At 56.6% G+C, this 14,602-nt stretch overlaps 1 protein-coding gene across 5 annotated transcripts; it reads right to left on the reverse strand.

The window, feature by feature from the left end:
* Nucleotides 1-41: 41 nt before the first annotated feature.
* MAD2L2 (mitotic arrest deficient 2 like 2) lies at nt 42-9,616 on the reverse strand. Of its 5 annotated transcripts, none has more exons than XM_058675289.1 (9): nt 9,599-9,616; nt 6,302-6,353; nt 6,100-6,218; nt 5,030-5,101; nt 4,507-4,607; nt 1,873-1,967; nt 1,048-1,121; nt 537-629; nt 42-376 (listed from the first exon to the last, which is right to left on the reverse strand). In XM_058675289.1, the coding sequence occupies exons 2-9, from the start codon at nt 6,339-6,341 to the stop codon at nt 335-337; spliced, it is 636 nt and encodes a 211-aa protein (XP_058531272.1). In that variant the 5' UTR covers nt 6,342-6,353; nt 9,599-9,616; the 3' UTR covers nt 42-334. The 5 variants fall into 5 exon arrangements, with proteins under 5 accessions (XP_058531272.1, XP_058531283.1, XP_058531276.1 ...); XM_058675300.1 differs by lacking the exon at nt 9,599-9,616 and adding an exon at nt 6,583-6,692; XM_058675293.1 differs by lacking the exon at nt 9,599-9,616 and adding an exon at nt 6,673-6,690.
* Between the last annotated feature and the right edge of the window lie 4,986 nt (nt 9,617-14,602).

The following is a 14,602-nucleotide window of genomic DNA, read 5'->3' on the forward strand; positions in this document are numbered from 1 at the left end:
GACTCCACTGCCCCTCCCACTCCAGTCAGTGCCAGCCCAGCTCAGCCCTTGGGGCCCCTTTATTGAAACAACTCACAGCACAGTATTTGAGACAGCAGTGGCCGGCTTGAGCAGGAGGCCAGGAAACCAAGGTCCCAGCATTTTTCACTGCCCGTGACGGCGGCCTCCTCCGTGAAGGCCACCAGCTCACACAAGCCCTGGGTCTGAGGGCGGGCGGTCCCTCCACAGAGGCAATAAGAGCACTTAGAGTCAGGGTGGCCCTGCAGCACAGCCTGAGGTGAGGAGCCCCCCAAAGTCTCACAGTTGTGGCATCAGTGGGCTGGCAGGTGCACCCTCAGCTGCTTTTCTGAGCTCGCTCTTCCACGTAGAGCTGCATCTGACAGAGACAAACAGCCACAGGTGGGGCCATCTAGGAGCCTCTGGAGGGCCCAGGGCCCAGGCAGGCAAGGAGCAAGTTCAGGGCAGTGCCCCGCCACGGGGCTGCTCTGCCAGGCCTCCCCAGCAGACCCTGCAGTTTCCGCCATCGCGCAGCTCACCTTCAGGATGTCTGATGTCATGGTCTTTAGGGGGATCAGCCGGGGGTCGTGCATGTGGACGTCCTGTTCATCTGCCAGGATCCACGGGAAATCCTGGGAGGGGGCCCAGGGAGGCGCTGGTAGGGGCCAGGTTAGCCCACCCCCACCCTGTTACCCCTTCCCTCCAGAGTGGCGGTCTTGAGACATGAGGAGCAACAGAATCCTTGGGAGAAGGGGTTGGGGGGCAGGCCCCCGCTGGAGGGGGGAACTTCCAGGGCTTAACCAGCCCAAGCACTGACTCCATCTGGTGGGCAAAGGCCCCTCCATGGAGAACCCCCACTCTGAGAGGATCAGAATGGGCTGGCCATCCCAGACACTCCTCAGCACTGCAACCACCCCCACCCCCAGCAATGGCCAGCCACTTCACACACAAGAGATCCTGCAGGGCGCCAGGCACTGGGCATATGCCAGGCCCCTGCCCACCTGCAAGGGCAACGCTGAGGGCCTCCCCCCTGCCCACCAGCCTCCTCACCTTGATGACCTGGATCTTCTCCATGTTGCGAGTGGCAGCTTCTCGCGTGTGCACCAGGACCGTGAAGGTGCAGCCTGGAGGTGAGAGCATGGTCAGTGCAGTGCGGCCCCACACCTGTGCCGGCCTAGCCTCTCCCGCTGATGGGGCAGACCCACAGGATATAAACTGTGCTAAGGAAAGGCACAGTCTGGTGTTAGCATTCTGTCTTAATGGATGGCATTGCTGCCTGCAAGTGCTGGCATCCCACACGAGCACCAGTTCAAGTCTCGGCTGCTCCACTTCCAGTTCAGCTCCCTGCTAATGGGCCCAGGAAAGCAGCAGCAGCAGATGGCTCCTGCTACTCGTGTAGCAGCACATGGACCCCTGCTACCCGTGTAAGACCTGGATGTAGCTCCTGGCTTCAGCTTGGCCCAACCCTGGCTGCTGCAGCCATTTGGGAAAATGAACCAGTGGATGGGCTCTCTCCAGCTCTCTGTAACTCTGCCTTTCAATGAGTAAAATAAAAACCTTTAAAAAGAGGAGAAAAAAAGGGCATAACCCACAAGGAAACTGAAGCCGGAGGAGGAGGGTTGTCAATTGGGAAAACTTCCTGGAGGAGGTGAGCTGTATAAGGCCTCACCTCCTTTATAGAGGCAGAAGCAGCCAAATTAGAACCTGGGAACATGGACCACCCAGGGATCCCGGGGAGCCCGGAAAGCAGGGGCGGCCCACCCAGGGAGCCCAGGGAACAGGGCGGCCCATCCGGGGAGCAGGGGAGGCCCATCTGGGGAGCCCGGGGAGCAGGGGAGGCCCGTCCAGGGAGCCCAGGAGGCAGGGGCGGCCCACCTGGGGGGTTGTGGTCCAGGACAGCATCACACACACTGATCTTCAGGATGAAGGCTCGCAACAGCTGCTCCACGTGCGACAGCAAGGAGTCCGAGCTGGAGAGGGAAGGGGCCCATGACCAGTGCCTGCCTTCCTCCTGGCAGCCAGCCGGGGACCAGAGCCCCCAGTGCCTGTGGCCATAACCACTCGGCATCCCCCATGGGGCTGCTCCTAGGGAACAGCTGACGCCTTGCACAGCCCCAGTCCCGGTGCCCTGATGCTGTGAGCACATGCCTGGCCTTTTCTGGGGACATGCGCCAAGGATCCCTGGCCATGTGGCCTGTCATGCCATGTGTGAACTGTGAGCTGCCCCAAAGAACTCCCTGCTCTCAGATGAAGCTTCCATCTTCATTTCTAGTCTCAGGATTCCAGGTCAGCTGGGCAGTGGCAGGGAACATTCCATGCCCTGCCCCCCAATGTCACACCCAGACAGGACCAGCTCCCTGCCCAGACCAAGTCTGAGTGAGGGAGAGTGGCCTGGGGACCTCATGAGGTGGCTGTAATACACAGACAAGAGAACCAGGCCTGCAAGCCAAGAAAGCAAGGGTTCCCCTGAGGTCACATGGCCAGTGAGGACAAGCTCCTGACCTCACCATAAGAGGCAGGTGGCAGGCCAGCTTACATCTGGTCAACTTCAGGCTGCCTGTGGGCTGGGCACTCACCATTGGGACAGTCATTGGGTCTGTGTCCTGCACATGCCCACCACCTAGGTGACCCCCAGGGAGCGTATGCCATCGCTCTCTGGTCTCTGCAGCTACACGTGGGGCCAAGACACACGGCACGCTGATATAGGAAGGTGTCTACTAAGGGCCAGCATGGGTCAGCCGCAACGCCGTCACTGACGGGCTGAGGCCTCTCCAGGCACATCCCTCTTAGGTTTTCTCCCCGATCCAGCTAGTCAGGGCTGCCAGGAAGGGTGGGGGCAGGGGTGGCACTGCAAGCTAAGCTGCCATATCCTATGCTGGGATCCCATACTGGAAGTCGTTTTGAGTCCTGACTGCTCTGCCTCTACTAGGGCTCTCTACTGATGCAGCCGGGAAAGCAGTAGAGGATGGCCCAGGTATCTGGGTTTCTGCCACTCACATGGAAGCCGTGAGTGCAGTTCCTGGCTCCTGGCTTCAACCCACAGCCACTACAGAGGTTTGGACAGTGCATCAGCAGACTAAAGCTCTCCTCCTCTCCCTCTTTCTCTTGCTCTACCCTTCATACACACTGATTTTTTTTTAAGACTTATTTATTTGAAAGAGTGACAGAGATAAGACCGAGGTCCTGCACCCACTGGTTCACTGCTTAGATGACCGCAGCAGCCAGGGCTAGCTGATGCTGAAGCCAGGAGCTTCCTTTGGTTCTCCCACATGGGCCGTTCTCTGCTGTTTTTCTTAGGCCATTAGCAGGGAACTAGATCAGAAAAGCAGCAGCAGGATTCAAACTGGCACCCATATGGGATGCCAGCATGTAGGCAGTGGCTTAACCCACTTAAGTGTCAGCAGCCATTCAAATAAATCTTTTGTTGTTGTCTTTTGTTTTTTAAACTTCCATCCGCTGGTCCACTCCCCAAATAGCCACGATGGTCAGAGCTGAGCCAATTCGAAGCCAGGAGTCAGGAGCTTCTTTCAGATCTCCCACATGAGTGCCACAGCCTAAGAACTTAACACATTCTCTGCTATTTTCCCAGGCCATAAGCTGGGAGCTGGATGGGAAGTGGGGTAGCTGGGATTAGACCCAGTGCTCAAATGGGATGCTGGTGCTAGTAAACACATGGTTAGCCCGTTGAGCCACAGTGCTGACCTTCAAATACATCTCTCTCTCTTTTTTTAAAGATTTATTTATTTTTATGACCAAGTCAGATATACGCAGAGGAGGAGAGACAGAGAGGAAGATCTTCTGTCCAATGATTCACTCCCCAAGTGACTGCAATGGCCGGTGCTGCACCAATCCAAAGCCGGGAACCAGGAACCTCTTCCGGGTATCCCACGTGGGTGCAGGGTCCCAAAGCTCTGCGCCGTCCTCGACTGCTTTCCCAGGCCACAAGCAGGGAGCTGGATGGGAAGTGGAGTTGCTGGGATTAGAACCAGCGCCCATATGGGATCCCAGGGCATCCAAGGCGAGGACTTTAGCCGCTAGGCCACGCCACTGGGCCCCAAATACATCTCTTAAAAAAAAAAAAAAAAAAGGAGTGGCCAGCAGTGTAACACAGTAGGCTAACCTTCCATCTGTGGTGCCAGCATCCCATAGGGGTGCCACTTTGGGTCCTGGCTGCTCCACTTCCAATTTTAGTATATGTGCTGCTGAAGCAAGCACTGGCTGCTCCACTTCCCGTCCAGCTCCCTGCTTATGGCCTTAGAAAGCAGTAGAGGATGTCTCAGCACCTTGCGACCCTGCACTCATGGGGGAGCTCCAGAAAAAGCTCCTGGCTCCTGGTTCCAGCCATTGCTAACATCTCCAGAATGAACCAGCAAACGGATCTAACTCTGTCTTACCTTCTAACTCTGCCTTTCAAATATATATATATATATACACAAAATGAGAGTGGGGGCTGAGGGCTAGCTGCTAAGCAGAGACTCTGCCAGCTGGCAGTGGGGCAGGGCAGCTCACCTGACAGACAGCAGCGGAGGCTGGGTGATTTCAAAGACAAATTTCTCCACTGGGCGGTGCTCTTTATCCAAAATCACCACCACCACTTTCTCCACATCGTTCTGCAAGGACAGAAGTCCCTCACAGCACGGCCAGGCAGCCCACTCCAACCCCACACTCCCCACCTGAGCCAGGCTGGAAAAGGCACACTCGGCTCTGCTCAGTCGCTCGGACAAGGACCCACAGGTCCAGAAACTCTGAGACCAGAAAAGGAGAGAAAGAGGGAACCCGGAGGGGCTGGAGGTGGAGAGGGTAACAGACATTGCAAGAACCCAGAACCCTCTGGGGCAGCCGCAACTCAGAGCGGGGCTCCAGGCCTAAGCTCTGCCCCTGGTCTACCTGTTCAGGGCTCCCTCCAGACTAAGGGGAGCAGGCTTGGAGTGTGAAGGCACGGGTGCCCCACAGGGTACCAGAATCGAGCCTGGCAGGCCTGAGCAGGGATGGGGTGGGAGGGCAGTGGTTGGCAGGGCCTGGTGTCCCTCACCTTCTCCAGGAGTGGCCGGACGCAGTGCAGGGTGTCCTGGATGTACTGGTTCAGCTCTGGGTGGCAGGACATCTGCACACGACACACAGGCCAGCGGCTGCTGCCGAGGCATGGCCCAGATAGAATACACACATACCCCCAAAACCCAATCACTCTCCAGGACCACCCACCCTGCCTGAGACTACCCACCCTAAACTCGTCCAGCATGGAGGAGAAGGCGAGAAAGCAACTGCAGGGCCATCATTTAAGAGAGGGGCGGGGTTCCCACTATAGGGCCTCTCCGGAGTCAGAAGAGGCCCAGCGCCTGGCGCGGTAGCCTGGTGGCTAAAGTCCTCGCCTCTCATATGCCAGGATTCCATTTGGGTTCCAGTTCATGTCCCGGCTGTTCCACTTCCCTTCCAGCCCCCTGCCTGTGACATGGGAAAGCAGTGAAGGACGGCCCAAAGCTTTGGGACCCTGTACCCACATGGGAGACCCAGAAGAAGCTCCTGGCTCCTAGCTTTGGATAAGTTCAGCTCCGGCCTTTGTAGCCGCTTGGGGAGTGAACCAGCAAATGGAAGATCTTTCTCTGTCTCTCCTTCTCTCTGTAAATCTGACTCTTCAATAAGAATAAATAAATCTTTAAAGCCGATCCGGCTCAGAAAGATTTAGAAATCTTTCACAAAGTGAAGCACTGAGGAACTATATGGCCTCAGCTTTAAGAATCTCATGGAGGGAGAGGGTGCTCACTCCTTTTCCCTCTGCAAGCCTCCACTACTCTACTTCCCCAGGGACAAGCACCTGTGGAGCAGGTGCTTACTGCTGGCCTGCCTTGAACCTTCAACAGCCTCTCAGAGTTTTGACTCAAAGAGCAGAGAGAGAAGGTACCAGAAACCTGCAACAGCCCCGGGCCTGCCTCCAGGTTCACCGCTTGCCGGAGCTCCTTTAACCCCTCCAAAGCAGCCACTTGGTTCCCGCGCAGCCAGGTCACTAGCGGTGGGGGATGGGGAGGTCCGCAGGGCGAGAGGGGCCGGGCCAGCCTGGGGATGGGATTTCCCTCCAAGTCCCCTCCTCACCACCCCGGGACTCACCTGGACCGGCACGTTGTACTTCTTGCGCTTCTGGAAGATGCCCACCGGGTAGACCTCACGCACGTAGAGGATGAGGTGCACGGCCACCTCCAGGAACTCGCACAACACGTCCGCCACCACTGCAGGGAACACAAGACCCGCCGCGCGCTCGTGGCCGCCCGCGGGCCCCCCGGCGCCCAGTCCGCATGCCCGGCCCCCCTACCTTGGCCAAAGTTGAGGTCCTGTCGCGTGAGCGTGGTCATCCTCCCCGCTACCTGGGGGTGGGACAAGGCCGGGGGTGGGTCCCCAGGCCGGGGAGCACCAGGAGGACCGGCACCAGGCGCCCCCTCCCGCACCGAAGCAGGGACGCAGAGGCCGGAGCTTGGGGGGTCCTCAGCGGCGCCCCGATCGGCCTCCCGCGCCCGAGACCCGCAGACAGGAAAGCGCGGTGGACGCGGAGGGAAACAGTCGGAGGCGCAGGGCCGAGCGCGCAGAGCCAGACACGCGAGGAGATGAAGCGGGGCTTCCTACGGGGCCGGACCCCTCCCTCGTGGGACTCCGGCTCCCTCTCCCTTCCTCGGAACCGGCTCCGACCGCGGTTCCTGCAGCGGCTCCGGCCGGGGACCCAAGGCGGGGAGGCAGCGCCCGGAGCCCTCGCGCCTCCCGCTCAACCCGCAGGCTCGGCGCCGCTCGGTGACGTACGCGGCGCCCGGGCGGGTCCTAGCGCCGCCGCCCAGCCACGCCCCTTCCCTGTCCTGCCCAACCCGGGCCACGCACAGGAAGGGCCCAGTGGGGGGCATGGGCGGGCCCAGGGCACCGTGGGCGTGGCCTCGGGGTACGCATCTTACGCGCTGTGGGCAGGGAATGGGCGGGCCCAGAGCGCAATGGGCGTGGCCTCGGGAAACACGTGGCGCTCTGTGGGCGGGCCCAACGCTTGTGGGCGGGGCCTTGGAGGGAGACCCCGGTCCGCAGGGGCGGGGCTTCGGTGGCGGGCCCAGTACAATGTGGGCGGGGCTTTGGCGCTAGCTTCAAGTGGGTCGCCTCCCTACCACGTGGGGCGCAGAGGCCATCGGGCAACTCAGCTGGGAACGCCCTGTACTTTCCCCTCGTGGAGACAATGGGGGACACCGGGTGTGAGCTGAGGGTACAGACACCTGCTAACCGTGGGGTGTGCGTCTCCCAGCGCTCAACTGCCCAACCGAAAGCTAATCTACCTACTCGAGAGGCGGAGACAGAGGCAGATGGGGCACACCGGGCACGCCCCCGCCCCATCCCCACATGATGTCTTAAATTCGGACCAGCTCTGCTGTCCTAGAGGGTGATGACAAGCGGAGGGAACCTACTGATTTGGGAGTGACGGGAACCGCTTCCCATCCAGTTCCGTCTAATGCACCTGGGAAAAGCAGCCGAGGTGGCCCAAGTACATGGGCGCCTGCTGCCGGCTTTGGATCGACTCAACAACTCTGACCATTTTGGTTATTTGGGGAGTGACCCAAATGAGGGACCCAGATGGGGGATCTCTGTTTCTTACCCTCCATTTCTCTAACTCTTCCTTTCAAATAAATAAATATCTAAAATAAAATTAAGCACTAACATAAGCCAAGGACTCATGTGTCCGATACCGTTTCTTATTCCTTCAGTAACCCTAGGAACCAACTATCCGTTTCACATTCCCCTTTTATAGAGGGCAAAAGTGTTCCCTAATTCACCAACCCCCACAGTCCACACAGAAAGACAGGTCTGGCGGGATGTCAGCCCTTGTTTCCATCAGCAATGTTCACGGTTTACACCTCATTACTGGAGTACTGTGCTGAACACACAGGCGATGGGAAGGCCAATTAAAACCCAGAAATCTGCAGCAGAATCCCCAGGGAGGCTCTCAACGGCTGCATTGCCTGCAGCCCTGACCCAGGGCAGAGCACTGGCCCTTTAAGCAGCATGCCAAGGCCCTAATTGCCCCAGGGAGTGTGGGGATTGCTTGGTAGTTTAGGCTGTTCCTAGGGAATGTCTGCATTCTGTAAAATTGCAAAGCTTAATCCAAAGGGATGGGTGAACATGGTAGCACTGTGGAGGCAAGCAACCTTTCTCAAGCCTTGGGGACCTGTCCCTGTTGAGGCACTACATGAGCTTGTGTACACAGGGCTGGCTAAGTGGTCCACTGGCTTGTGGACGGTCTCCTGGCTCCGTCAGATTGAATTCTTGCTGCTATTTGGTTTGTTACCCAGACTCCTAAGCTGCTGTCTTGCTCAGGGGTGGAGAGGTGGGGAGTGACCAAATGTTTGTAATGGGGTGCTTTTCACCTAGTCTACAGTGGGAGCAGGTGTAAGACAGACAGAATCGAGCCACACCCTCCCTTCCCAGGCCGCTGAAGAGACCTAGGCCTCCTGACACACAGCTGAGAATGTTGTAGAAGTATGGAGGAGCAAACCCTATGAGGAAATGAGGCTCCGACAGCCTTCGCTGGGACAGCAAGCACTCGCCTGCCTTGAGCCCCACATGAAAATATCTGGATGTGGAGCCTTGCCTTCAGAGCCCATCAGAAAGAAGGTAGCGGTGCTGGGGACAAGGGAGAGCAGGGATTCGACTTGCATTACCCCAATCCCCAAAAGGCCTCAATCACCTATTTGTCTGCGAAAGACAGGCTTGGCATATGTTCTCTAAACTGCTGAGGGGCCAAGAAGCTGGGGACAGGACTGGCCAGGAGCCCCGGGTGGGCCCCATCCATCCCTGGGGACTCTGTGCATCTGGCTTCCCCTAGCTTAATCGCATCAGCATGATGGATGGCTGAGGAACGGGTTGCATCAGGGGGTTAATTCATTATAGTCTTGAAGACCCATGTGCTGGGAGACTGTCTTCCAGTGTTATTTGCACGGTTTTCACCATCATGAGGATGTGTGGAGAGGCATCTGGGAGGCATCTGGGAGCAAAGCATGGCTGTTGCCAGCTGGAGCAGATCCCTAAGGGCCTGCAACGGGGATGGAGGGGAAAACATCACTCCCAGAGAAATGTCACTGGAGCTGAGAGGAGGGGCTGCGGAGAAGTATAAGCACCTGAACACAGGCCAAGGCCAGCCTGGGCCTGCAGGACACAGGCAGGGAGCTGGCTCACACCAGGGGCCACAGCACCCCCAGATCCCAGATGCGACCAAAGCCCACCTACCCATCAGGCCGTCAGAGAGTGTGCCCTCAGTCACCCTGCCTAAGGTGCCCAGTCACTGAACACTTTGGGTGGCACGAGAGGACACCACACACAGGCTGGCAGCCATTTCACTGGCAGCACAGTGAATGAATGAATGAGACCACAGGAGGAATTAAATGATGGAAAACAGTGGCTCCTTCCTGAATATCTGCTTGATCTAGTTGAGGGGCACTGGCCAGGTGGTGCAGTGGGCAGGGCAGAGCTGTTCCCAAGGACAAAGCTAAGACTATAGAACACTCCTTAACAATGGCAGCCCCAACCCCCCACCCCAGGCCTACTCACATAGCCAACCTGCTGCTTTTTTCCCAGCACAACTGCTTACCTAGCTGGGTGGTCCTTCTTTCCCTGGACCTGAGCTTGCTCTTACAGAAGTTGGGCTGAGAAACAACACACCCACTCCTGGGCGATGGTTGCTAGGCTGCTCGCACGCTCCAGAGAAGCCTTCATGCTTTTCCAAATCCCAAGCCAGAGCCCTGACCTTTGGCCAGCATCACCTGGCGACTTCTAACACTTCAAAGCAAGGCCTGCATGTGCTCCTGCTCCGTCTTCTCCTCTGACCTCCCATTAGTCCCAGGGGCCTGCAGACCATCTATTGTCAGAACTTTGACCTCTGCCCCAAGACGCTCAGTGTTCTGCTATCCCAGGCTTTCCAAGATCCACTGAGGCCATCTGGACTCCCTAAGAGTTCTGATTCAACTCACCTGCCACTTAAACAACAACAACAACAAACTGCTCCACAAGCCCTAATGCCCCCCCCCCCCCGGGCTGTGTGTGGCTCAGTGACCTGAATGTGATCACCAGGTGTAACTCATCCCCACCACCAAGCCCAGAACACTCTCCTCCCTCCAAGTAGCAAAGCCAGACCTCCCCACATTCCCTGTGCCCCAGTCCCTGACAGCTACTAACGTTCTTCGGGTCTCCACGGACTTGCCCTTGCTGGACCTTTCCTGGGGTGGATTCACACACCCTGCTGCACTTTTAGTTCAGCTTGCTGCACTTAACGTCGTGTGTCCAGACTTCATCCAGATGGCGCCTGCATTAGGACTGATTCCTGTTTATAGCTGAGTAATATTCCCCTGCGTGGACATGGCACATGTGTTTACCCCCTCATCCGCTGGTGGACATTTGCGTCCGCTTTGGTCATCCAGCTGTCACATATTGAGACCCAAAGTCACCAGAGCCTGCACGGGACAGGAGCCCAGGCCTCTCCTGACAGCCACCACTCGCTCCTGCATCACCCTGGGAGAGTAGAGTGCGAGAAGGCAGAATGCTCACCCCACTGGAGATCTTGAAGGACAGCCTGCCCGCGTCCTGCTCCCAGCACACACCAGGAGTTGAGCCAACCACACCTCCCCTCTGAGGAGGAGAATCATTCCCTTGCCAAACTCCCAGGCCCAGGCCATGGTCAGCTGCTCTCCGCCACAGTTCCTAACTGGATTCCCTGCTCTTGCCCTTACTCCACTGTTTTCTTTTCTCAACTCTAAGAATCAATGTGCCCCAGAAGGCAACTGCCTAGGTTGCCTTGGACATAGGCAAGTGTCACACTGCTGGAAGGAAGGCAGACAGTAGCTGGTGGGCATTCTGGGCCTGGTTAATGCCAAATTTGTGTTAACTATACCTACCAGTGTGCCAGAATAGTTGCTTATTCTTTTCTCTCTCTCTCTCTCTCTTTCTCCCTTTCTCTCTCTCTCTCTCCCTCTCTCTCCCTCTCTCCCTCACTCCTCCTCTCTTTAAAGTGGGAAAGGCAGGGAACTCTGGCCTTGCACATGCCACTCCAGCACCCAGGCAGATTGCCCAGGGAAGGGCATTCAGGGACATATCTGAGCCAGAGCATCTGCGAGCATGTTGGACAGGGGAGAAATGACTTCAGGGGGTTTCCATGGAGCAGGTCACTGCGCTCACAGACAGATGAGGGAGCTGAGAAAGATTGGTTAAAGGAGGGGGAAAGGGAGGGCATGCCTGTGTCAGGCCAAGGTACTTACCCACATGGGAGACTTGGGCTGGGCTAAATAACATTGCCTGCTGCCCACTGGGGCTGGGAGATACACCCGGCTGTGCTAGGCTGCAGTACTTACCCAGGAGTGTCAGAACAAGGGGTGGACCACATTAGGATGGGTCACAGCACCCACCAAAACACAAGAGAATGAGATCTGGGGGGCAGATTATGTAGGGGAATTGTGGGTTTGCCCTTGTGGGACTGTAGTACCCACTAATTTACTTGGAAAGGTGGCTGCGGTGACGGAGCCGAGTCAGGCTAGACCACAGAACCCACCTGACTGGAACCCATACTCACTGGAACTGGGAGGAAGCCAAGCAGGGCCAGGCTGCAGCACCCACCAGAACTGAGGGCAGATCATGCCAAACAGGGCTGTGGCACCTGCTGGCATGCAAGATCCAAGACCTGGTAAGGGAACTTGGGGAGCTTGGAGAACTCCTCTATTAGGCTGCAGCTCCCACTGGGAAGTACAAGAACCAGGGCTGGGGGTGTGCCAGGCCATACAAGGCTGTAGCACTAGTCTGCATGTGTATGGGGTGAGTCTGGGGGCAGGCCAGACTGGACTAGGCTCCAGCACCCGCTGGCGATCACAAGAACCAGAATGGGTGTGGGGCGAACTGGGTACATATGAGATTCATGGCTGGGAGCAGGTCTGGTAGGAACTCCCCTACTAAGTTGTAGCTCCTTTTGGTGAGCGTGAGAGCTGGGGTTGAGAACAGGTTAGACCAGGCTGGGTTATAGCACCCATGGGAATATGTGTGAGTTGGACTGGGAGCAGGCTAGGCATGGTGAGTCCACAGCACACACTGCAGGGTGCAGAATAAGCCAGGTTGGACCACAACACAACACCCACAAGTTCAGGAGGCAGTCCAGGCAAGTAAGGCTATAGCATCTGCTGGTGAATGCCGAGATTGGGTGCAGGCCATCTCAGACTGGTTCATAGCACCTGCTGGTACATACAAGACCTAGGACTGGGAGTGGAGGGGAATTTCACAGACTCTCCCACTGAGCTTCTACTGGTGGGCATGAGAGCTAGGACTGGAGCTGGCCAAGCTGGGCTAGGCTGCTGCACCCACTGGCACACGTGAGAGCCAGAATGGTTATGGGTCAGCTGAGTTAAGCCATAACACCAGCTGGCAAGTGCTAAGACTAGGTGTGAGTCATATCAGCTTGGATTACAGTACCCCTGGCAAGCATAAAATCTAGAGCTAGGAACATGTCTGGCAGGAGAACTGTGAGCACTCTCCTGCTAGGCTATACTTATTGCTGGTAAGCACAAGAACCAGGACTAGGGGTGGGCCAGGGCGGTGGCACCAGTTAGCATTTGTGAGAGCTGGGTCTGGGAGTGAGTTGGGCTGAGCTAAGCCACAGCACCTAGAGGTGTGCATGAAAGGGATATGGGCTAGGCCAGGCTAGAACGCAGCAGAGGCTGGCATGTCCAAAAACCGGGGCTGGGGCAAGCCTGGTAGGGGTTATTGGGGTTCTCCCCAGCTAGGCTGTGGTACCTGCTGGTATGCAAGAGGACTGAGTCTGGGGGTGCTGCCTAGGCTTGGGCCACAGCACCCACTGGTTTGTGTGAGGTATGGGCTGGGGTGGAACTGACCATGAAGTTGCATCTGCTGGTTTGTACATTGGCTGGTGCACGTGACAAATCGAACCTGACTCTGCACTAGCTGGCATACACAAGAGTCAAGTGTGAGGTCACCCCAGGTGATGTTTCTTGGGGGACCCCCCAACTAGATGGCCACAGGGACAAATCACAATATATGTGGTCCAACCTTGAAGTGCATGTATCGGGACTGGGCCTCCTCAGTTAATAAGGTCTGTGCAGTGGACAGCATGCCCAGATGCACACAGGGGATATGACAGCCAGCTCATCTAGGCCAGCAGGAGGCGTCAACTGCATCATCAAAGGATGGAAAGCAGAACAGGTTGGACAGCTCTTTTGGCAAAGCTTTGCAGAACATTCCTGGGTCTGTGAATGCAATGAGGTGGACTTGGTCAGCCAGTAAACCTTGGAAAAATGTTCTCAATCCTGGAGCAACAAGCCGACAACTTCTCAGAATTAGTGAAATTAATCAAGTAACACTCTCCCAACACTCTTCTCCACATTGGAATCCCTAGTGCATCACCACCTGACTGTCCCCGTGCCCGTGTGATGTAGTTTCACAGCAGGAACAGCCTCCTTCTCATCCTCCCCTGGGTGCACAGGAGAAAAAAAAAATGAAGCATTTGTCCCCCCGCTCCCGCCTTCCTCCGTATCTGAACCTCCCAATCCTGATCAGAGGCCCAGCTGGGTGCGCGTCCCTCTCGACTATGCAAACAATATTTAAAATAAATTTAAAAATTAAAAAAGAAAAATTATTTAAAAAGAATCAGTGTGAAACTCTTTAATATTGCTGCTCTCAACCCTCCAAGGGCTACAAGTCCAAATCTCTACTGTGGCCCACGGCAAGTCGACATCTGACCTCATTGCATGGTGTCTTCCTCAGAGCAGCAAGCGGAACGTGCCCCTGCCTCTGGACCCTGGCACCGTGCCCCTGCCTCAGGACCCTGGCACAAGTTCTTCCCTCTCAAAGCAGCCCTCTCCTGACAGAGGCACCAAACACTCTGCCAAAGCACTCCTCTTCCAGATGACCCTATATAAAACAACCTCTCTTCTGCATGTTTGTACCCCAAAGTGCTCTATTTTTCTCCATATCATTCACTACCACCTGGCATCACTTTATTTATTGGCTCATGTGTTTATATTCTGTCTCCTTCATTAAAATAAAAGAAAGTCCCATCGTCCTTGGTAACCTAGTACCCCTTGGGCTGATAATGTTACAGTAGCAATGGCCACTAATTTTCCTCCCGTGGGGGTAGCTGCGTGCATGCCTTGAACTTTGGGAGTTGGGTTGGGAACCCAAGGGGTCAAGCATTTGCCCAAAGCCCTGCAGGTCTTAGAGGAAGAGGGTCTCTGGCCTCCAGTCTGACCCGCCCGTAGTGCTCCTACATCCCTGAGCCATCATTCAGCAGGTTCCAAAGAAAGAAAAAAAAATCACGGAAAGAGAGCCAGCTTGCCGCAAATGCCAGGATCCGCCCCACCGGTCTTTGATCTTTGAGGTGCCCGTGCCCCTCCCCCGACCCCAAGGGAAGATCATGGTGTCGAGGTCCCAGGCATTAGCAGATGCACCGTGGGACCCATAACCCAGCATTCCAGGACTCGCAGGGTCCTCAGGACAAGGCAACCCGCGCGGTGATAGATGAGCCGCCCTCAGCGTGTCGGCTTTGGGCTTTGTCCGGGTTGGGCAGAGCTAGGAAGCTTCAGAGAGGCTTTGGACGGGGCGT

The sequence above is a fragment of the Ochotona princeps genome, chromosome 2 (assembly GCF_030435755.1).
Source record: "Ochotona princeps isolate mOchPri1 chromosome 2, mOchPri1.hap1, whole genome shotgun sequence".
NCBI lineage: Eukaryota > Metazoa > Chordata > Mammalia > Lagomorpha > Ochotonidae > Ochotona > Ochotona princeps.